Source organism: Armigeres subalbatus, chromosome 2 (genome assembly GCF_024139115.2).
Source record: "Armigeres subalbatus isolate Guangzhou_Male chromosome 2, GZ_Asu_2, whole genome shotgun sequence".
NCBI lineage: Eukaryota > Metazoa > Arthropoda > Insecta > Diptera > Culicidae > Armigeres > Armigeres subalbatus.
This window is the reverse complement of record NC_085140.1, coordinates 158,266,199-158,290,093: the sequence shown is the minus strand read 5'-3', so window position 1 is coordinate 158,290,093 and position 23,895 is coordinate 158,266,199. Positions and strand designations below refer to the sequence as shown.

Below are 23,895 nucleotides of genomic sequence, written 5' to 3'. Positions count from 1 at the left end.
CTCTGTTGTAACAAACCACTAGCATTCGACTCCTAGCAACATTTTTCTCGTCCGTAACTGCTGGCACTCCTCATCAATCCAACCATTTCGTTGGCGTCGCTGTACAGTACTCAACATTTCCTGCGCTGTTATAGTCACAGTTTCGTGGATATTTTCCCACAATCTTTTGACGTCGCCAGATCCGGTGGCGTCTCCTATCCGCTCGTCCAGCTTCTTGTGGTACTGTTCAGCAACTCCTGAGAAGCGTTGGATATTGAAACGCATCGTTCTGTTGTTTCATGAACACGTGACGCTGGAAAGTCGCGTCCGAAATTTTGCAACTACAAGGTAGTGATCCGAGTCAATGTTTGGATTTGAAAACACAATTTCGTCAAAAATCCAAAAACCAAATATACAGAAAGGCAAACCTTTTTTCACGCTAATCACGTAATAATCTAACACAGGAGATTTAAAATAACCAATACCAACGGGAAAAAATATATCTTTGTCGTTTTTTTTAAACGAATTATAACTGAAAATCCTTCTTCCACTCGAAACTTACGATCTGTTCGTAAAAGAACTGTTCTCAAATTGATATTTCAATTTTTTTTATGGCTCAAATTCATCTGGGGTGTTACTAGGAAGCAAATAAAGCCACTACATGGGAAATAATAAGTAGAGCTCTTGTTAATAAATAGAAAAACATATAATTTGTTGGTGGCAATATAGTTGCCACTGCCTTATAAAGGGTTAAGCGAAAAACGTACTCTTAAAGAAACTTTTAGTTACTTGGGTTGTGAGCCGCCCCGAACATGGAGAACAGAGGCTAACCTCCGGAGAGGAGCAAATCCCCCCTTCCCTGTCAACATACGACTATTGTTCCCACCCGGGTTGGTTTCGAGATCTTCCCAAAGGTTGCTCGTATTCAGGCCAGCGCCACGAGGAGGTAGGGCTAAGAGTTGCTGGGTAGGAGGCTAAGGTTCGCGAAATGGGGTCTATCTTATTTTTTCAGGTAAAGGCATTCAGCATTTGCCATGTCATTAATAGATTTATGGCCAATAATTTTAGTGAAAAAAAATGATGATTTTGACAGCTTATTTACACCGCACAGTGCATTCACATGAAATTTATTAAGCGTCTTGGTAAAAATACCATCCTGAAAAGTTCTATCTCAATGCTTCAAGGATAGTTTTGTGAGTTAGTGCATTGCTACGTACGGATTACGTAGTGCAGCCTGGGCACTGTTGTCCTTCTGACATCAACGAGTGAGAAGATACGCCTCGAGCGTCTGTTCACCAGGAGGTGCAGCTCAAACAGCGTCTGCCTGGTACCCAACGGCTGATTAACGAAATGCTGTATCGCGTCAGCTATACCTAAGGTACCAGCCTCACCAGTGCGATGTAGGTAACGGGACCCCGGTAACTGCAGAAGGTTGGAGTGAACGTGGCCGCTATTCAAGAAGTCCGATGGTCCAGATCCGGAGAACGTGATTTCCAAGCCGTGGACCCCACGACCAACACTGCATTCATGTATAACATCTATCACAGCGGCAACGAAAAAGCAGAGCATGGAGTTGGTTTCGTAGTGAGGGGTAAGCAGATGAAGCGAGTGATGCGGTGGAAACCCATTAGCGAACGAATCTGTGTGTTGAGGATACGGGCAAATTCTTCAATTACAGCCTAATCAACGCTTACGCACCGACAAACGATAAATCCGACGACGCGAAGGACACGTTTTATGAATGTCTTGATAAAAACTATGGAGAGTGCCCGAAGCATAAGGGGCCGTACACTAATTACGTAAGCATTTTTTTGGGGCTTTTCAAAAACCACCCCCCCCTCCCCACATGTAAGATTTTTTCCATACAAATATTTTTTTATTTATATGGAGCGTAAGAAAATGGAAGACCCCCTCTCCCTCCATAAGTGCTTACGTAATTAGTGTACGACCCCTAACGTGAAAATTGTTATCGGAGACGCTAACGCTCAGGTCGGTAGAGAGGACTTTTCCGTCCCATAATTGGTAGGGGGAGCCTTCACTCCGCACCTACTTTGCACGAAAGAATATCCGAAACCACACATGGAGACACCCAAATGGTGAAACTTGCAACCAGATAGACCATGTTCTAGTGGACGGGCGCAATTTCTCGGATGTTATCGATGTGCGGACATTCAGAGGTCCGAACATTGACTCTTGTACCTCGTTGTTAGTAAAATTCGATCACGGTTGTCAACTGTTTCGAACGAAAGAACACAGCGAACGATGCGTTACAATATCCAGCGATTGTCGGCGGAAGGAGTATCGGCTGAGTACCGCCAGAAGCTCGACGAGCGGATAAGTGCAATCAACGTTAGCGACAAGATCAACGATCTATGGGAGTCGATCCATGGAGCGGTGAGCACAACAGCACGAGAAGTGGTAGGCACTGGCACTGCACAGATGCGACCCAGGACGGGTTGGTTCGATGTAGAGTGCCAGAGAGTGACAGACGAGAAGAACGTTACCGAAAGCTGGATGTTGGTGTCGGGTAAAAGATCGAATAGAGATCGGTACAAGGAAGCAAGAGCAGTCGAAAAACAGGAAGAAGAAAGAATATGAAGAACAAGTGATTAGCGAGGCGCAGGAAAAAAAATGGAGCAAAACGATATGCAGAGGTTTTATGAGTCTGTCAATGGCGTGCGGAGAAAGACAGCGCCAGACTACGGGATCCGAAGTGGCTGCCAGGTGGAAGCAACGCACTTCGTGACTTTGTTGAATAGTGGAAGTGACAGTGCATGGACAAGCTGTGGAGTCGCCTACACTAGATGAGCTATGGAGTCGCCTATACTAGAAAAGCTGTTAAAGAGATGAAAAACAATAAGGCTGCGGGGATGGACCAGCTCCCGGCTGAACTTCTCAAACATGGCAGTGAGCAGCTTTATGAAGTTCTGCACTATATTATGTCGAAAATATGGGAAGACGAGGAGGGTTGGAGGGCCTAATTAGCCCACACTTTAAGAAAGGGCACAGACTGGAGTGCGCCAACTACCGAGGAATAACCCTCCTTAATTCGACGTACAAAATTATGTCCCGTAATTCTGTTCAACAGATTGAGACCGCTTGAAGAGTCCGTCGTCGGCGGATACCAAGCAGATTTTCGTGATGGCCAATCAACGACGGATCAAATATTTACCCTGAGACAAATCCTTGATAAATTCCGGGAATACAACTTGCAGACACATCATCTGTTTATTGATTTCAAGGCGGCGTACGATTCAGTGAAACGGAATGAATTATGGCAAATTATGCTTAAACATGGTTTTCAGGCGAAACAGATACAGTTGATTCGTATAACGTTGGACGGATCGAAATCAATTGTAAGGGTTGCGGATGAAATATCGACGTCATTTGTTACCTTAGCAGGGTGATGCACTCTCGAATCTACTGTTTAATGTAGCGCTCGAGGGTGCCGTTAGGAGAGCTGGTGTGCAAAGAAGCGGTACCATTATCACAAGATCGCATATGCTCCTAGGATTTGCAGACGATATCGATATTGGGATTGATCGCCGTGCCGTGAAAGAGGCTTTTGTGCCTTTTAAGAGGAAGACAGCGAGGATTGGATTCACGATCAATACAAGCAAAACGAAGTACATGGTCGCTGGCAATCAACGTGTGTTCATTAGTGGTGGTGATAGCGAAATGGTGCTGGATGGTGTAAAATTTGAAGTAGTAGAAGAATTTGTGCATCTTGGAACCTGAGTGACGTGCGATAATGATGTTACCCGCGAGGAGAAAAGACGTAATGCAGCTGCAAATAGGGCCTATTAGTCTGCAAACGAAGACAAAATTGGCGCTGTATACTACTCTGATTCTTCCGGTGGACGTTAAAGGAGGCTGATCGGAGAACTTTCGGAGTGGTAAGGTGCTGCGGACAATACTCGACGGTAAACAGGAGAACGGTATCTGGCGGCGTCACATGAATCACGAGTTGTACCAGGTATGTAAAGGGCTGGATATTGTTAAGCTTATACAACGAGGCAGACTACGGTGAGGTGGACACAGTGGCGTAGCCAGAAAATTGGTCTGGGGGAGGTTTTCTGAACATTTTTTTAATTCGAGAATGTTCGAAAAAAAAATTCTTCTAAAAAAAGGAACGTCACGCGAAGATAATGTTTTGTAGAGAACCCGGAAGAGGCCGTAGGCTTCGTGGAAGGACGCGTACACGATGCCTTTTCTCAGTTGAAGAGGACCTGAGTGTGCACAATGTTCAGGACGACTGGAAGCGATTGGCCCAGGATCGAGTCCAGTGGAGAAGGATACTCCATTCGGCGTAGGTTCATCGAAGAGCTGTAGTGTAGCCCATCAAGTATCAAGTGAGCATTGCTTCACGGCAATCTGGATTTTGTTGTCAAACAGCATTTCAACTCAGTGGGTTTCTGTAGAAATCCAGAACAAGTTTTAATTTAAACATTTACTACACTCTATTAGACATCCATATTTGTTTTCATAATTTTTGATAGTGTATTCATCTTACAATGTTAGATCCAATGTTGTTGGATTGCTATCCCTACTAGAACTATCTCCCGAGCTGAGCGTTTCTTGCGTATCCTCCTTGACCAACCGTACAATGTTTGGGTCTTTTTTCTCCTTACTCTTCTCGCGATCCTTGTCCCGATCGCGCTCCTTATCTTTGTCCTTATTATGCTTGTGCTTATGCTTATGTTTGTGCTTCTTTTTCTCCTTCTTTTTCTTTTTCTGAAATAGAAAGAGAGATTGTACAACCACAGTTCTTCTACATAAGGCTGGAATATTAGAAATTTTACCTTGCTTCCATCCGATTTACCACTCACGCTCGCCTCGGATGCAACCGCCGGTAACATTTCCGCAGATTTGCTAAACATGCCCGGCTCGAACCCGGTGGGTCCGGTTACTGCGCTACTGCCGGGCGTTAAACCCGGCAGAGAAATTGAATTGTCCGAATAGAACTCAGTTTTGGGCTTCTTTGTCGGCGGTGGCGCAGAATCAACCACCGTCACCGAGTTGTTATCATCAAGATCAACAATTTCCTCCTTGAGAATCGATTTCTCCATTACTACAATTTCGGTTTTAATGCTGGATTCGATCGTTTCTACGATTATGTCCTCGCGGATTTCTTCCGGCAGGAGGGGTGAAGCTTCGCGGCTTTTCACTGTTAGCAGTTCCGTTGGTCCAATGTCGATCAAATCCAGAGGTTTTATATCCAGCGGACTCGATGAACGAGCTCGTTTGCTGGAGAATGTATCAAGCTGAATTTCGGTTGGTTCTGGTGGGTCCGGCTCCTTATCGGCAACTGCTGCGAATGAGGAGGCGAGCTTCTGGGGTCTCAGAATTGACGCTAGCTCCGGGTTTGGCAGACAATTTGGAACCCGCGTGTTGTATAAGGTGTAATACAAATCCACCATATCGCAGCGTAATCGGGTATCGTGCGAGAGAAGTCCACTGCAATGAAAGGACAATGATGAATCTGCGAAATAAAAATTGAATCAAGATTTCTTACTTCATATTGTTCCAAATCCTAAGTGCCAGCTCCTCCCGATCCAGCCTATGCTTATTGCCCTTGTCAAATGGTAGATTCTCAATCAACAACCGACCAAGCTTATGCCGTGCCATCGGATCTGGATCTGTCTCCAGCATATCGATCAAATGTTCTAGGTCTTCCCAGCGACCGTCGATCTTCACGAAATCAACCAAGCATTCCATGGCGGCAACCCGTACATCGATGTACTGACCGTACGCTGCATAGCTGCGGTAGATTTTTGGATTTGTCGGCAGATGGCCGCATTTCTGTAGCTTACGAATCACTTTTAGGCACGCTATTGATACCGTGTATTTGTACGATGGGAGATGCTTCTCGAGGTTTAGTATCCGCGTGACTTCCTCCAAGACCAACCTGTAAGAAGTATGATAAAAAATTGGCATAGAATATCATAATTTCGAAAAGAAATATGAATGAAAACAACTTACTTGGAATCCGCCGATAAGTTCTCTGACGTCAATGTCATGCCTTGATGGACAACGGATATCACCGGGGTTATAGAGTTGCCCAGCGCTTCCACCAGTGCCGCCCGATAGTAATTATCCGAGTAGTGATTTTTCGTATTATCATTGTACTTAAACAAATCCAACAAGAAGCGGATCACTTCCGGGGGACATATACCATGGGCTGTCCTTAGGCCGGCCATCGCTACTGGAATGGTTTTCTGCAGGAAATAGTGCTGAAAGTTGGTAAAATTATTCTGCCGAATGATGTGCGGTGCGCTGAATGAACCGAAGAATTTCTTGAAGATGGTCAACATGGCTGGAGGACCCTGCCAGGACGTTACCATGGCATTGGCCACCTTTGTCAGACAGTCAGCTGCTTTGCAGCGCACTTCAAAGAACACCTGCTCATTTTCGATGGTGTCCGTTAGGGCGAGACGTGTTGCTGGTGACGCGTACCGTTGCAGGGCGTCGATGGCTTCAAGCTGGGCGGTGACATCTCGCTCGTGACGCAACTGAAATTGCCACTGGAAATCAGGCTGCTCGATGTGCACTGACCGGAGGTTAGTCATTTCTGGATCAAGGCGGATCCAGAGCACGGGCGACTCACTAAAAAATAAAAATTAAAGTTTTAACGGTGCTAAGCATTAAAAAATACCTTTTTGCCTACTCCATAGGTGACAAATCCATATCGACTTCTTCGCCAGTGCAAAGCGGAATCTTTTTCTTCTTGTTTCTTCTACTTTTTGAGTGACACGTGATGTCTGCCTTGACCACGATGTTTTCAATTTGCAGCGTGTGTTTAAACGTTCCGTCCAATTCCTGAAGCTGAATCAAAATAGGGCCCACATATTTTTTAACTCCCTTCTGATTTACAGCGTCTTGACGAACCTCCAGCTCGATCGTGTTTCGCTTGCGATTGAAAACTGAAGTCATGGTAAACTTGGCATGTCCACCAGTTCTCACCCACTGGTCAATGAAAACTGCCATGTCTTTACCAGTTACGGTAAAAATTGCCTTCGTGAAGATGTTTGTCGAGATATGCAATTGGTGCCATAAACCGCTGCTGATTTTCGTTGAAGCCGCATTTGAAGCTAAAGCCAGTTGCTTGTTGAAAACTTGCAACAGCAACTCTTGGCCTATTCTATGCTCCAACATTCTTATAACCAGGTGAGCCTTTTTCCTCATAATTTCGATATATTTTGGTGAGATTGTATGAAGATTTTTGATCGGGAAATAGAACGGATTGTCATTGTAGGCTTTGGCCGGCGCTGCCGGGGATTGGTTGATACTCGATACGGCAGGCGGTGCTGGTGGTTGGCTACAGTCCAGAATGATTCCACCAAACTTTTCCTCGTATTTAACCACTTCTGCCAGTTCGTCGCGTATCCAGGCCCGGTACGCGTTGTTTCCAAAGCATTTCTTCGAGTACAATCCACACATGTACTCAGCTATTCCACGAGCCAGCCACGCATCGGACCAGTTTTGCATCGTAATAAAGCATCCGAAAAACTGCTCGGCGATCGCTTTAGACATCACCTGAAAGCATGTAATTTGAGAAACATTGAATAATAGCTAATTAATTTGTTAACAATTACCTTCCGGGACACAAAAGTCTGATCGATGATTGCAATCGAATGCAACAGATGAGTGGACAATATCGTCATAGTGGCGTAAGCATTTCCATCGTTATCGATCTCGTCCACAAACACCTGTTTGTAGCAACTGAATGGATAACGCTGCGTTAACGCTTCCTCGTAGAACTCGAACGCTTCATGCATGTATCGGACAGTATTCTTCAGAAGTGGCATCATCTGTGGCAGACAAAAGTGTGTCACCTCATGCATGTGTGGATCCACGTAAATTTCAAATGGCCCCACGGCCAGAGCAATGTTTGGAGCAGACACCGGAACCGATACAGTGTAGTGATAGGTTTTCCTTCTTAAATCCGGTGTCATGACCACCTCAACTAGCTCTCCGCACGAAACCGCCGTCATGTTTTTATCTACGGTGAACTCCAGCTTCCAGGTGCATGGTTCCGCATAGCTATCCACGCAAGGAAACCAAAGCCTCGAAGAATTCTCATGTCCATAGGTGAACATATGAGCAGATCGTTCTTCCATGGTTCCCTCGCCCTCCGGAATAACGAAATGGACTCCGCCTGCCGGATCTTCAAGCGAGAACTCAATTCCAATTCTCAGTCCTCGCCCTTCACCAATCAGATGGGTAGCCTGATCGGGAACAACGATCACCAGCTCTCCCGCATTGTGGTCAGCGTCCGTTTTCTTGGCCGCCTCCAGGTGGCATTTCGAAAAAACCTCCAGCGACTTGTTCTTGCTTTCACCCTGGCAAATGTCCAAGAATGGATCGAAATAGTGGAATGTGGCTTCGTAGCTGTCGTTTAAGATGACCCGATAGATTCGACATTGTCGGCAGTTCAAACGGATGATTTTAAGTGTTTCCTTGACTGGGACAATCGTCAGCTCCACGAATCCGATGATGCTTTTCCTCTCGAAGCTGATACCGGTCAAACTGAGGATTTGATGCACTGTAATGGAAGGGAAAACAAGACAAAATCAAAACAAAAGGAAGAATCTTGAGAAAATGAGATACTTATAATTTGTATGGCCGCACATTGTCCGCCGTCTTTTCCTTCTTCATTGTTGATATGAATCACATGAAACTAATGCACATTTTTACAGAAAAATTTAAAAATATGTTCAAGCTTCCATTCAGAAAAAATATCAATATTTACTTCTGTCAGCGAAAACGACGCCGCGGCCGGGAAATAACTGTTCCAGGGTTGTAGTCTGAAAAGTTCCGAATAACAGTAAATTGACAGCATATAGTGCTGTCAGTTTGTAAATTGTCAAAATCAGCTGTTTCCCGGAAAAACATAAACAACGCGTCAGTTGCATCACATCGCGATACGAGTTTCTCCAGTTTTTATTCTAGTTTTAATCTTTAAACTAGGAAGTATTTTAAGCGGAAGTATTTTAGGAACATTTGAGCTCAAAATGTGGCCAATAATCGTGCATTTTCTTAGATCAAACGCTGTGTATATTACGCTACCGGTGGCGGCCGTTGTAGGTGTCGTCGGATACAACATCGAGAATCTTCTTTCGGACAAGTACACGCCATACAGCAGTAAGTAGTTTCAACTATACTAGTCGTTCCTGGTTTGTTTTAATTCATGCATATTTTAGAATCGATTGAAGAGAAACGAGTGGAACGGATTACCGATGAGGAACATCTCAAGGATGCAACGAAAGTTGATAAATTGGTTTACAAGGAAAACGTCTTGGGGAGGAACCTTTCTCCATCACTTGAGAAAAAGTAAAATTTATTCATCCAACACATAAATATTTGAATACCAATGCGTTCGTTTGTAAATAAAAAGATGATAATTATTAGCATGATTTTTGAAAATGTCCTTAGCTCTTGTTTTCTACTGAGTGCTGCGGATAAAGGCGTTTTCTTACTCTCAAGCGAGTAGAGGGATATTTTTAAATCACTCATGTCGTTTTCGTTTATTCCGAATAGTGCACACCCATTGGCGTAACTACAGCGGGGCTATGATTTAATTAGCCCCCCTAGAATTTTTGCTATTTTGCATAAGTACAGTACAAAGAATTTTATATAGGGGGATAGACGGCTTTGGCAGGTTTTGTTCTATTATTGTCAGGGGGTTTTCTATAACTAATTTTGCTCAAATTTGGCCTAAACATACTTTGCATACCAAAGAATATTTTGGCCAAATTTCATAAAATTTGGTCAACAAAAAACCCCCTGACAATAATAGAACAAAACCTGCCAAAGCCGTCATTTCCTCTAGTTTTTTAATTTCGAACAATTGTTATATTTTGCCATAATAATGCTAAACACGAAGGATTTTACGTTTCTTTTATTCTAAACCATTGGAAGTTGGAGTAGCAAGCCAATAAGGGCCTAATTAGACTAGCGCACTACTAGCGAAGTTTGGTTTAACTTACGAATTGCGAGAAAAATCCAACTTCGATAGTCCCCCATTCCGGTTTTCAACTGAACTAGCGATATGCTGATTCAATGCTGGTTGAAAAAATAATAGTAACAATCTATTAGAACAAACATATAACAATAAAAAAATCCTTAAAATACTTAACGGCTTATATGGTCTTTATATTGAGACAATATCAAATTTGAAAAAAAATATTTAAAATAAACAGAGACAAAGCAAGACAAAATTTTCAAAACGACCTATCTGCATGGCCAAAATCAGTATTATCCCACTTATTGTTGAGCCGAAACTGATTGAGGGGCGCGCCTTTGAGAGTTGGTATAAGCCATTTCTCAAAGGGTATAAATAGCGGTACCTTAATCTAAAGAGGCTTTACATTAAGCTTGAGAAAATATCTGAATTAAAACGACTACTTCATTTCTTCTCAATAGAAATCGAGCAGAAAGACATGCACTAAACAAATGACACGGGTATACTACAAAAGTTCAATGAAATGGACGCAGTGGTTCATCCCAAACAAAAAAATCTGAAGGGTTATGTACAAGACACGACCGCCCAACGTAAACTACGTAGAATAGTTTGGTGCATTGAGGAATGTAGTCATATTTTAAGATAATTCATTCGATTACTTATGTCACTGGTTTAGAACAAAATTACCATAACTTAAAATATAAAAAATTGTTGGATACCGTATTCAGGGGTGACGTCCGAGCCCTCACCGACAATCTGGAAGTCGGATAACAAAATCGTTCAAAAAGGTCATTTATAATTCAGTTTTATTGTTCTCAGATACATTAAATCTATTCTACAAGCATTCTATGTAGTTGAAACAGTGACCCATTCTCACCCCCATTTGACCCGTTGTCTCCCCGACGACGGTACGATAACCTAAAATTTTAACTTTAAAACCCCAAGTGGTAATAATGCTTTTCACAGTTCCAACTGTTGCATTCGACTTAGAGTAAAATTAGTAGGGATTCAGTTTCATTCTAAGTTTTCGACCACTATTCTAGTTTATTTGTAGTAATATATAGGTGGAAATAGTGGAGTATGATTATTAAATAATACTGTTCTGAAATAAAAATAACTCACTAGCGTTACATGGTTATGATATCCCAACCAGCAGCACACGTTGAGCCAATCTTGTTGCAGTAACCATTAGAGTGATTCAAATTTTGACTTTTGCCCTCGATGCTTAAACGATTGCATTTGCCTTTTAATAATCCTCCTAAATTTTAAGTTGATTTGGATCTAATTTGAGTGAGCACGCGCGGTTGAAGTTTGTATGAAAATTACTATGAAAACAGTAGCTTTCATGGAAAACCGTTCCCTAACGCTTCCTTCAAGTTCTAAAACATATGAGTACACCGGCAATACAGGAAATTTTACAATGAAACAGACCGTCTTTGTTGCCAAACGATTTGATGCTCGCAAGAAAATTTATTAAGGAAATACTGAATCGTGGGAAATTCGATAACATCAATATCAAAAATGAGCATTTTTGTTTTCTTCATAACTTTGCTTCTAAACGAGAAATCACTTCGCAACAACAACTGCCTTTCAGTTTGAGAAGTATTCTGTGTACTCAATGTGTTGATTATATTTAAATAGTTCATGGACCACCTTACGGAACGGTCATTCACATTATGGTTAGTTTCCATAGTAATTTCCATGCAAACTTTAAATGCACAGTCAAATTACATCCAAATTTGCTAAAAATTAGATCCAAATCAACTTAAAATTTAGGAGGATTATTAAAATGGCAAATGCAATCGTTTAAGCATCAGGGGGCAAAAAAGTCAAAATTTGAATCACTCTAGTAACCATATTGTGAGAGAATTCGGGATATATAAGTTACTGTGATCGATGTGCAATATGTTTGTTGCTGGGGGTGTATACTGGTGAGTGCGTGTACCACGATTTAGCGATTTTACGACAGATGCGAGACGATACGCATCGGCCCTGGATCTTGCAAAGAATCTCTGCTCTGGCTACGGACAAACAGGTGCCTCTGTCCAATGGTAGTCAGAGCATCGAATCATCACTGGTGGAAGAATACGAGCCTTGGACCTTTGGCAGAATTTCCGCCTTCTGTTATTTGGAGTGACGAGGAGTAGTTGGCAGAGAAGGGATAGTCGTATTGTTGAGTCCGACAAAGAAGCGCGAGTCGATAAAACCCGGTTGCGCCAACTAGAAATCAACAAATACTAGCCATGTACCGTTTTGACTCAAATTCCGAACATGACTCATATTCCGAACTTTAGCTTTTAAATGCCCATTTTAACTTAATTCGTGTTATTTTCTCCACGGGAGTTTGAATTCGTTTGTTATCTTGATCCTCAGTGCGGAAAACCAATGACAGTTTTAGTTTTAGGGCTCTAAAACGCCAGTGTTCGGAATATGAGTCATATTCGGGATTTGAGTCAGAACGGTACCAAAAACCAAGCCATTCGGTTGAGATGCGCCAGAGTAGTAAGTAGTAAGCGCTGCGGACGGGAATAGGGTATTTGTGCTGTTTTATTACAATCTAACTCCCACTATCTGGCAGTGGCATTATGGATAACATATTCGTGCAACCATATTATTAATATAATTGCAAGAATCTTAGATCCGGGAGCTAGAAGGTAATAGTTCTATTATAACCTATAGCCCGTTTCAATAAAGTATGCGTTCCGAAGCTATAGCCGTATACAATAAGCCCCGCATGATTGTACCCACAGAGTATCTGAAGTGCATTCAAACTTCCTGAATTAAAATTGAATTCTTTTGATTTTGGCGCATATCTTATATATAAAAATGAAATGGTCTGTGTTCGTATCCGCATAACTCGAAAACGGCTGGATGGATTTTTTTCATTTCTTCAGCAGAAACATTCGTTATAGTTTCCGACGGGTTTATATGATATTTTCTAATGCGAAAATTACGAGTAAAGTTGAGCAAATCGTGAAAAACTAAAATTGTGATTCCTATGAGAACTTTGCATGGGCAGTTAGGAACGCACATTCTCGCCTACTATGCAGGACAACGTCTGCCGGGTCGACTAGTTTAATAATAACAATATAATTAACAATTAGCAGTTTATCATAAAATGGCTTACCATTTTCCTAAGTTATCTTTGAATCGAACATGTTTGTTCATTTGCATTGCGATTATCGCATTATGACATTGCATTGCCGTTGCTAACAATCGATCATCCTATCCTTGCACAAACATGCGCTTGTATGTATATCGCCGACTGCGGTCACTGCTCTGGCCCTACTTTTTGTGGCAAACTGGTGCGAAGCACCGCACAAAAAGAAGAGCCCAAAAACCAACTACACTGAACGACGGCCGAATGAGACTCACGTTGCGAACGGGAAAAAGGGGTGCTGCCAAAATGGTCCAATACCCTACTTTAACGTTGATAATCAAATGTTTTAATATAACTGGAAAATTGGTGGAGAGTTTCCAAGTCGATTGATATATAAATCTCAAAAATCCATCGAAAGATGAATGCGCTATTAACGTTCAAAATCTTACATGATTTCGTGACGGTCTCGGATTTGGAAATTTTCATTTGTCACCCTGTATCCGAGTCTTCCCCTTAGACGTAGTTTACGTCAAAAATCAATGGAATTCCTTCGGAAATATGATAGCCAAATTCGCGATGTCGAGGCATACATATTCTGCTCTTCCCACATATGGGAAAACCCATATTTGTTATAGTTTGAGTGAAACATGGCTGCCATTTCCTCCTCTCTGCTGCTCTACTGTGAGAATCAATAAAGAACTGTCATTAGTTGTGTGAAGAATTGATTCATTTGTTTGAGAAACTGCATAAGTCCATTTTACACAATTTCGAGAAAACAACAAAAAAACTGTTTTTGAACGAACTGGCACCGAATCTTTCGATTTCTTCGATACAGATCAATAGTTTTTGGCAAAACTCAACACTCTGGGGCACTTCTGGTGAAAAAACTGTAAGCAGTACTTCAAAATTGCTCTTCAAAGTGCGTGGACATATGCAGTTTATCAAACAAACGAAAAAAAATTCATAGATTCCTGAACAAAATTTTTTTTCGTATTTTTTGCCAGAATACGTATTTTTGGACGAGGATTCAGAATATATAAAAATCTCATTTTGGCCAAAAATGTTACATATCACTCACAAAAAACTCCGCATTATATTCATGAGTTCACACATGGATTTTTGCAATGGGGGTAGCGAAATGGATTCCATATTTTCGACACATATATTTCATGCGCCCACATTCATTGCATGAGTGTTCACACATACTATTCATGTGGGTCATAGTATCCATGTGTGAATTTGTATGCAATTAAGTATGTGCCGACGCATGATATTCATGTTTCAAAATACATGAATTTTTGCCATAAAGTATGTGACGATTTTCCTGAGTATGCAGTTTCTCAAACAAACGGTTCAATTTTGCTTCGATTTTGCAAATACAACCTATTGTATGAGTGCTTTTATTGCCCAGGGAACTCGAGACAATTTCCAATGCGAAAATTGTCTAGACCGGCACTGGTAATCGAGCCCGGCCACCCTCAGCATGGTCTTGCTTACTTTGTAGCCGCACAGCTAAGGAGGGCGTTAGCTAAAAGTGAGAGAGGTGTTAGTTAAGTATAATTGGAAAAATAATCGCGATTATATATATATATGCTGTCAGTTCTACATAACAAAATCTGCATCGCCTGGCAACCTTGCTTGCGTGCTCCGCGTAAATGACAGAAGAATTTTCCATCACAAACAATCCCGTTTTCCCGTGAAAGTTATCTCGTGAATATTCGGCTTTGTTTAGTTGCGTCGTGTCAATTTCTTTCAATAATTACAAGGTAATAACAATAATCGAAATGAATAGAAATATCGGCGGTAGAAATGTCTTAAACGACACTTTCTGTTGCAGCTAGCGACGTTCATCCTGCCATGGAGCCACCTAATGCGCATCAACTGCCTCGACTGCCTACGGAAATTTTGGTGACCATATTTCAGCATCTGCCCATGTCTGACCTGGCACAGGTGCGGCTTACTTGCCGTCACTGGTATGATACGGTTTGTTACACGTCTTCCCTGATGGATCGGTTTGTGCTATCGTTCAAAAGCTGCCGATTGTACGAGGGATGCGAGCGGAGCCGAGTTCTGTCTAAATCCAAGAGCAGCTACGCCAAGGCCACCCTTAAGGCGGTGGCCATCGAAGAGAGCAACACCTTGTGGCGCTCGCTAGGAGACAACCTGCATGATCTTACATTGAACGATTGTTCGTTATCGGGAGATACGCTGATCCGGCTGCTTAAATTCACCCCCAATTTGCGGTACTTGGCTCTGAAAACTACGAAATTCGAAGACTTCCACATCCAGGACGTCGTTGTCGATTTTAAATTGGAGAAGCTGGAAACACTAACCCTGCGATCAATTTTTGTGTACGATGAGTGCTTCGATATGTTCAAGAAAATATGTCCAAGGCTGAAAGTCCTCAAGTTGAACTATTCGTCTTTCGAAGGGTGGGGCGAGAAGTTGGTGCAGTTTGTTCAAGCAGTGCGGAGCACATTGGAAGGAATCAACCTGAGCTACACCAAAGTGAGTGCTACACTCCTGCAGAAAATATCCACAATCGAGAGGCTAAAGCTGAAGAAGATCTCGCTAAAATCCAGTTACGATTTAAAGCAGCGCGACATTATTCAACTCAGTCGGGTGCAACCGACGATAGTGCATCTCAACATTGACAATCTTTTTCCGGCAGATGATCAGGTGAGTCGTTTTACAGTTCCACATTTCGTATATAAACTTGAACATAGCATACAGCTTTATACATAAGCCACAAAATCTAATACTAATATTTCCAAAAATTTCAGATACTCAGCGAAATAAGCAGAAACCTCCCCAATATGAAGCGGATAAAGTTGCACATATGCCGAGTACACAATTTGCACCAATCGTTTTTGCGTAATATGCAGCGATTAGAGTACCTAAAAATTACAGACGCGACTCATGTAGCTGGTAATCTCGATTTGAGTTCATATGAGAACTCTAATTTGGAAAAACTTTACGTATCAGCTGCCACATTTTCCCGAAACACATTGCCACGATTTTTCGAAAAATCGCCCAACATTCGCAGCTTGACGCTATATCAATGTTCGTACGAGAACATCCACGACTTGCAGCTCTCATTTGCGCACCTGAAATCCTTGGAATATTTGAATCTGCAGCGTACGTTCGATATCGATGACAGCTTCTTCAGCAGGACCGTCTTCGACAGCGTGAACATGCCATTCGAGCGCATTCGGTTCTTTGCTGTTACCAACCTCACCAAGCTGTGCTACCTTAATTTGAGCCGATGTCGGGATCTATCGGACGAAACTTTAATGGCCCTCAGTTTTTCGCGATTAAAGAAGATCGATCTCCGAGGATTGAACATCACCGATTTCGGGATACGTGCGCTGGTTCGCCAGTGTTCCAAACTGGAGTATGTTCATGTGGATGCTTGCAAGCGGATTAGCGACAGTGCGGTGCTGATGTTGTGTCGAGATTTGAAACGTTTGAAGCTGCTCAACTTGGACGGATGTCGAGCAATCACGGACTCTTCGGTGGACCACGTTATCAATCACTGCCGAACGCTGGTGTGGCTGAACATGATGAACTGTCCGCAACTGACGGATGCCGCGAAACAGCGATTGGAAAGTATGCGAAGTATACGATCGTTGTACGTTTAGTGGGCATTGTGTGATACGGATACCTGCGGTGGCGATGTCGGTGATTATGATGGGCACTGGTCGTTATGGCGCCTCAATTGTAATACGACCTATCCGCAATTTAAATAAGGCACAATAATCGATCAATTCCGGTTCAAATTTTGATCATTCTTTTGATGTAGAGAAACAGATATTTACATCAACTTTCGGAGAGTGGTGTGTATTTACAAGAGAATGTGGCCGTCATTTAAAATATCGTTTTTAGATTGATTACTACATGCTACTGTTACTAATAGGGTTCTGGCCATTAAGTAGAGGATGTTCGAAAGTCAAAATTTAGTGATTTCGCTGTATGTTGTGTCGTGGTGGTCAAAACTTGTAGAATAATTATATTACATATCTAAATATATATTTTTTTCAAAAGTATATACCCTCCTGTTTCCTGATATTTGATTATGAAAGAACTGATAACTGTTTATCTTCTACACTTACGTGGCCCATACTGCCGTTATACGCATAACTGTCCCATGTATATAGGGAATCCCAGCAAACATGGGACAAATACACGTATGACGGCAGCATATATATGGTACATTTTTCTTCACATGAGCTTTTGTTCGAAAGTGCATTCGAATCGAATGATCATTCAAAAGATGGTCATTGTGACTCCCGGTGTACGTATGGTAACATGACGAAGACATGGGTTAGCGTTAGACGAATGAACATTAGCCATCTTTGTAGGATTGCTGTCCGGCATTATTGGATTTCTGCCCATCGTACCCTTCCGGCATTAGCTACCCTCTGGATGCTGGGTTCGCCATAGAGCTGGGCGTTCATCAAACTCGTGGTTCATCATTCGCCGCCACATACCGTCTTCTTGCACACAGCCAAAGATGGTCCTAAGCTTAGTTCAAGTGTTTGCACGTTCTCCTCAAGCATGGTACAATTTTCATGTCCGTAGAGGACTACCGATCTTATGAGCGTTTTGTACATGACACATTCGGTGCGGGTGTGAATCTTGTCTGCAATTTCTTCTGAAGTCCGTAGTAGGCCCGAAATCCACATATGATGCGCTTTCGTATTTCACGACTAAGGGAAGATCCATTAATTACGTAACGCAAAAATTGGACTTTTGACGTAGGACTACGTCTGTGTTTTCTATATTAGGGTACACTTCACGATTGCGAAAATCGGGGACCGTCACGAAAATATGATAGACTTTAAACTTTAATATCTAAGCCGTTTCTCGATGGATTTTCAATTTTTTTGGACCATTCGATCAAGGATGAGTCAACGCTTCTTTGTATTTATTTAAAAATACTGATTTTTAACTATTTATTATCGAAAATTCATAAAAAGTTTGGAAATAGGTAAACTAACCAATCACGTACATGCATCACTAGCACAGACATCAAAAATCAATCACTTGCGGGTTTGGATCTAATCCTCAGTTTGAACAAGATTTTACGCATAGCAGACGCATCAAAGCGATCGTAGCGGAGCGGACACAGCATCACGGAGGCGCTAATAACATTTTCAAAGAAAATCCATCGCATTGGTGGTGGTGCTCGATGTGTTGCTGCAGATCATTCAACCTCAACGAACCAGAATTTCATATGAAGAAAAGGTTGACCATAAAAATAGCACTGTGGCGATCCCGCACCGCCAGTGCCGATGCTGAAAATTGATTACAAATTGTGGTGTCAGTTAGTTGGAAAGGAACATTGGGAAAAGAAAATTGGTTCTTCTCAGGACCAACATTTTATAAAAACAAAGAGTCAATTGCGAAAATGGTCTGTTTCGGTGGCATCGGGTTTGGCGTGGTAGCTTGGTTGCTGTTAGTGATTCCATCCATTAAAATTTTCTACATTATCTCCCTCCGACGCGCTATCAAATTCGCTATTTACGATTGAGTTTTGAACATTGAAGAAAGTTTATTTCCAATCAACTTTCTTTTGTATAAAATCCATGAAGACGCCACCTTTGTGAAAACTATCTACCTACAGCAACTACCTATTAGTGAACGTCGCTTGGACAGACAGATGTCAAGAGATAATGTTTGGTAATATGAAGAAACTTCGTCTTGAGTCAAATTTCGGTTGTCATTCCTCGCAACAATACGCATCTTAGATAAACAACATCTCATAACCAAATTCAGAATCTTTCAAGAAAGTTTCATTGGATTCTTTGAATTCATAATTCTCCGAACGGTCCGTTGTCTGTGGAAACCCGACCGAAATGGCTCGCACGCGTAGTAGTAGTAAAATTCTTCTTTATTTAAAAACATTTTTTGTTCTACAATCATTTTTAACATGTACAGTGATCGGCCGGCTTGGCCCTCCAATTTCAATTTCAATTATTGTTGTTATTACTATTATTATGTTTTTACTTAATTTTTAAAATATAATGTATCATGACGGCCTTCAGGAGGCGCTAGTGTGTTTTTTTAAATTTGATAACCTAGCTACTATGTACACTAATATTTACAATAAAAATTTGATAACCTAGATTGGAACTAGCGCCCTAAGCGCTTCTTGGTCCGAGTGCAAGCAACGGACCCTAAACTTTTCTTTACACTCACCAAAGCGTTCATGTAAGGTTTTTATTCCGGCCAGACGGTGGACCTAGGATGTTCTTGTCCTGGGAGGGGTGTTGAGGATCATCCTCAGGAATTTATTTTGGACCCGTTGAAGTTTGAGGTGGTGGGTGTTAGCGCAGCTCTCCCAGACCGGCATGCCATATTCGATCACAGGGAGGATGATTTGCTTGTAGACATCAAGCTTATTTTTCAGGGACAATGACGACCGGCGGTTGATCAAAGGGTACAGTAGTTTCAACAAGACGTTACACTTTGTCACCGTTTTGTCAACCTGTTGCCTGAAAATAAGCTTGCTGTCGAGGGTCAAGCCAAGGTAGTCGGCCTCATTGGCCCATTCCACAGTCGTGCCATTGAGGATGATTTTACAGTCCCCAGGCGGAACAAGGTTAGGGGATTTGGAGTGGGGGAAAATGATGACCTGGGTCTTCGCCGCGTTGATACAGATCTTCCAGCTGGTGAGGTACTCTGTCAGGGCATCCAGGCCTCGTTGGAGTTTTGCCACTAGCGCTCTGATCACTCTACCGTTGTAGACGATGGATGTGTCATCTGCGAACAGAGACAGAATGCCGCTTTCTGGTGGTTCTGGCATGTCGGTGAACAGATTGAAAAGCGAGGGCCCGAGGATACTGCCCTGGGGGACGCCTGCGACGATGGTGTGCGCATTGGAACTCGCTCCGCTGATTGAGACCCGGAATGTCCTTGCCGACAGGTAATTGTCGATGATTTTCACCAGGTAGCTGGGAAGATTGTAGCGTTGTAGTTTGTACACCAGGCCATCATGCCATACATTGTCAAATGCCTTCTCGACATCGAATAAGGCCATGGCGGATGTTTTCGAGACAAACTTGTTCCGTTTGAGGACGTTGGTAACTCGGGTCACTTGGTGTACAGTTGACCGACCGCGTCGGAAACCAAACTGTTCCTCGAGCAAGATGTTGAGATTTTCGGCAGACTCAAGTAACCGATGATGAATAGCTTTTTCGAATAGCTTGGATAACCCTGAGAGAAGGCTGATGGGTCGATAACTTTTTGGGGAGGAAGGATCCTTCCCAGGCTTCTGGATGGGGATGACTTTCGCTGACTTCCAGGACGATGGGAAGTAGCTGAGCCGGAGACACTGATTAAAGATCAGCGAGAGGTGCTCAAAGAACGGAGCACTCATGTGTTTGAGCTCGAGATTCAGGATGCTGTCGAAGCCTGGGGCCTTCATGTTCTTCGATGATTTGATATAGGCCGTCAATTCGTCAGCTGAGATCTCCAACTCCTCCGAGAAGTCGTTGGGAATCAAATGGATGTTGTTAGCATGCTCGTTGGCGGCTGCTTCGTGTGGACTGACGATGTTCTGCCCAAGATTGTGTGAGCTGACGAAGTGACGACCTATTTCAGCGACCTTCTCTGCAGGAGTTATCAAGCGATCCTTAGAGCCATTATTGTCTAGTGGGATCAAAGGTGGAATGGGCCGAGGCTTGGATTTTAGAATTTTGGTCATTTTCCAGAAAGGCTTAGCATAATCTGGGAGAGTGCGGATCTTATTCGAGAAGTCGTTATTTTTGAGGTCCACCATTCTGGCCTTGATAATTTTTGTGATTCGATTGCAGCGTGCCTTAAGCTCAGGCAGTCCAGTACGCTGAAACTGCCTGCGGGTGACATTCCGCAATCGAATCAAATCTTTGGTGAGTGTATCGATGTTTAAGGAGTTGCTTACCTGCCGAGCCGTCGGGACATGCTGCTCTCTGGCCACCGAGATTGCCTCTTCGATGGCGCACAGCTGGCGGTCGATACTTTCCGGCGTCTCCGGACGCACCTCGTAGTCGACGGTGTTATCGACGCACTGCTGGAACCGCTGCCAGTTCACTCGGTGGTAGTTCCGCCGTAAAGCCCCAAACGCAATACAACGGAACGGCGACGGAAACGGAAAATCTGACAGTTAGCCCATATATTTTCTGTCAAATTTGCCGTTTCCGTCGCCGTTCCGTTGTATTGCGTTTGGGGCTTAACTGCTGGTGCCGATTGACCGAGGAGCCCAGTTCCGCCACCACCGGATAGTGATCCGAACTGAGCTCCTGGTATACAACCGGCTGCGAGACGTGGTCACTCAGGTTTGTTATGTAGAGGTCGAGGGTTGCGTGGACACCGGACCGACTCAGCCGAGGGTGAATCCGGGCTCAAGATCGTGTAGTGGCCTTCCTCCATGTCGTTGCTCCAGATGGTGTCGTTTCGATTGCCGCGGCTGCTGCCCCAGGCTTGATGTTTGGCATTCAGGTCGCCGGCAATGATATACTGGCCTTGCCTCCGCGTCAGCTTGACGATGTCCCTCCGAAGGGCAGCCCATGATCCATCGCCGGCTTTGGCTTGTGTTGGACAGTACGCCGCGATGAGCGCGATTGTGCCGACCGAAGTGGTGATTTCGACACCGATGGCCTCGATGACACTGAGCTGGAAGCTTGGAAGCAGACGACAGTTGATGTTGTAGCGAAGAGCGATGGCCACATCACCTCCCCTGGTCGGCCGGTCGAGTCGCACGATGCGGAAGTCCGGGATGTTGATGTTCACCTCCGGTTTTAGGTGCGTTTCGGTGATGAACGCCACGTCTATTTCCTTCTCCTCAAGGAAATCCTTCAGCTCAATTATTTTGCTCTTGAGCGAGCAAGCTTTCCAGTTGACCAGGCCCACCCTAGCATCCATTTTCGATGATGAACATGCCAAGAGTGAAGACCTGGTCGAAGCGGGTTTTGCAGCCGCGCAGCCGAGTGGCGAGCTGCGCGAAGATCGGCATCAGTTGCTCCGGAGTGTACAGAGGAGCAGATTCTTCCGGTGGGACGGCTTCGTTCTCCGACTGCCGATGGAACCCAGGAGGAGGGAGCGGGGGCCATTCGCTGGTGGATGGTGCCGACGATGTTGGAGCTTGGACCGATGCAGCTGCCGCTGCCAGTCACTTGTGCGGCTGTAGCGGTGGGAGTATTGGAATCACGCGACGGGGAGCCGGGATGGCTGGAAAGTTCACTTCGTTGATTACAGGAACACGGTTCTTCTTCGGCATGGTCCTGGTGGAAGCCTTCTTCTGGATTTCCAGGAACTCGGCTCGCTTTGGGCAGCCGTTTGTGGTGGCCCGATGTTTGTCGCCACAGTTGGCGCACTTGGGATCGGCCACCTCCATTTTGTCGCACTCATCAGTCAGATGGGGTTCGCCACACTTGTTGCAGCGCGGCTTCATGCGGCAGTTCCTGGTGCCGTGCCCGAAATTGAAGCAGTTGGTGCACTGCGTGACGTCGCGGTGCACTGGCCGATATCGCTCCCAGTCAACGACGGTGTAATTTATAACGCCGACCAGCTTCAGGTCCTTCCACGTGGTGGAGCCGTGCTCCAGGTGGACCAGGTAAAGCTGGTCGCGTTTTCTCCTCGTCTTGTCGTGACGAGCGATCTTGTGCACGGCCACCGATTTCAATCCGCAACTTTCGAGCTCAGCTTTCAACTCCTCTTCCTTCATGTCGTGGAGTCCTCGCAGCAAAGCCTTTAGCGGCTTCGTGCCGGGGTGGTCATGAGTGTAGTACTCATACTTGTGGACCTCGAGAAACTCCACGACGGATTGATGATGGTCCTTGTTTGCCGGCATCACTTTCACGCCTTCGCTGCAGAGCTGAAAAGTACATTTCAACCCTTTAGCGATCAGCTGGCGAATTTTTGGGCGCAAATCCGGTTGATCGCCCTTGACAAACACGGGCACTTCTCCTTCCGCTCCGGTTGCACCTGCGGCAGCTGCGATTGCTGCTTCTTCCTCTTTTTCGGCGGATTGCCGGCGTCATCAAGTGGCAACGGAGAGAACACGTTGCTCTGCAAAAGCTGCTTGGAGGGGTTACCCGCGCCTCCAAGAGCAGTGCGCTTAGGCACTTTTCCAGCGACCGAATCGGCCACCGAGTCTCCCATGACGGGTCCGGGAGAAAATAACGCCAACGCGACAAGCGAAAACGTAAACAGCGAACGAACGAGAAAAAACACTTGGAAAAAAAGCGCGAGCAAAAAACACGTCCGTACGTGTTGCTGTCTCGTACTAAAATCAAGAGATGAGGCTCGCTCGCGCGCGTCGAAAAGCAGCTTTCTTATATCTAATGAAGTAATTCCATTAGCCCCGCCCCTTCATTAATCGTTATGAGTGCACATTATATTTACACCATATCAGCTCACAAAGGGGCGGGGCTTACGGTTTTGATTTATTAAATACAAGAAAGCTGCTGTTCGGCGCGCGCGAGCCATTTCGATCAGGAAAGCGGTGCGACATTCGATACAGCGAAGCGGACACAGCAGCACGAAGTGGGTGGCAGTGTGGCAAATGCTGCAAATTTACACGATTGGATGCAGTTAGTGATTGGAATAGGAACTGGCAAAAGAAAATTGGTTCTTGTCATGGCCAACATTTTACGACAAGAAAGAGTTGATTGCGAAAATGGACTGTTTCGGTGGCATCGGGTTTGGCGTGGTAGCTTGGTCGCTGTTAGTGATCCCATCCATTAAAATTCATTACATCATATCCCTCCGACGCGCTATCAAATTCGCTATTTACGATTGAGTTTTGAACTTTGAAGAAAGTTTATTTCCGATCAACTTTCTTTTGTATAAAATCCATGAAGACGCCACC

At 44.0% G+C, this 23,895-nt stretch overlaps 3 protein-coding genes across 3 annotated transcripts; 2 read left to right on the top strand and 1 right to left on the bottom strand.

Moving 5' to 3' along the window:
* Positions 1 to 4,391: 4,391 nt before the first annotated feature.
* Positions 4,392 to 8,774, bottom strand: LOC134211080 (transcription initiation factor TFIID subunit 2). Its single transcript, XM_062687673.1, has 7 exons — positions 8,594 to 8,774; positions 7,575 to 8,526; positions 6,647 to 7,515; positions 5,962 to 6,585; positions 5,495 to 5,887; positions 4,782 to 5,436; positions 4,392 to 4,713 (listed from the first exon to the last, which is right to left on the bottom strand). The coding sequence occupies exons 1-7, from the start codon at positions 8,635 to 8,637 to the stop codon at positions 4,489 to 4,491; spliced, it is 3,762 nt and encodes a 1,253-aa protein (XP_062543657.1). The 5' UTR covers positions 8,638 to 8,774; the 3' UTR covers positions 4,392 to 4,488.
* An 84-nt stretch (positions 8,775 to 8,858) lies between these two features.
* On the top strand, positions 8,859 to 9,395 carry LOC134211081 (small integral membrane protein 12-A). The gene is made up of 2 exons (XM_062687674.1): positions 8,859 to 9,123; positions 9,183 to 9,395. Exons 1-2 carry the CDS (start codon positions 8,994 to 8,996, stop codon positions 9,314 to 9,316), a joined length of 264 nt encoding a protein of 87 aa, XP_062543658.1. The 5' UTR covers positions 8,859 to 8,993; the 3' UTR covers positions 9,317 to 9,395.
* Positions 9,396 to 14,670: 5,275 nt separating this feature from the next.
* LOC134215370 (F-box and leucine-rich repeat protein 13-like) lies at positions 14,671 to 17,089 on the top strand. The gene is made up of 3 exons (XM_062694577.1): positions 14,671 to 14,809; positions 14,881 to 15,722; positions 15,827 to 17,089. Exons 2-3 carry the CDS (start codon positions 14,901 to 14,903, stop codon positions 16,682 to 16,684), a joined length of 1,680 nt encoding a protein of 559 aa, XP_062550561.1. The 5' UTR covers positions 14,671 to 14,809; positions 14,881 to 14,900; the 3' UTR covers positions 16,685 to 17,089.
* Positions 17,090 to 23,895: the final 6,806 nt, after the last annotated feature.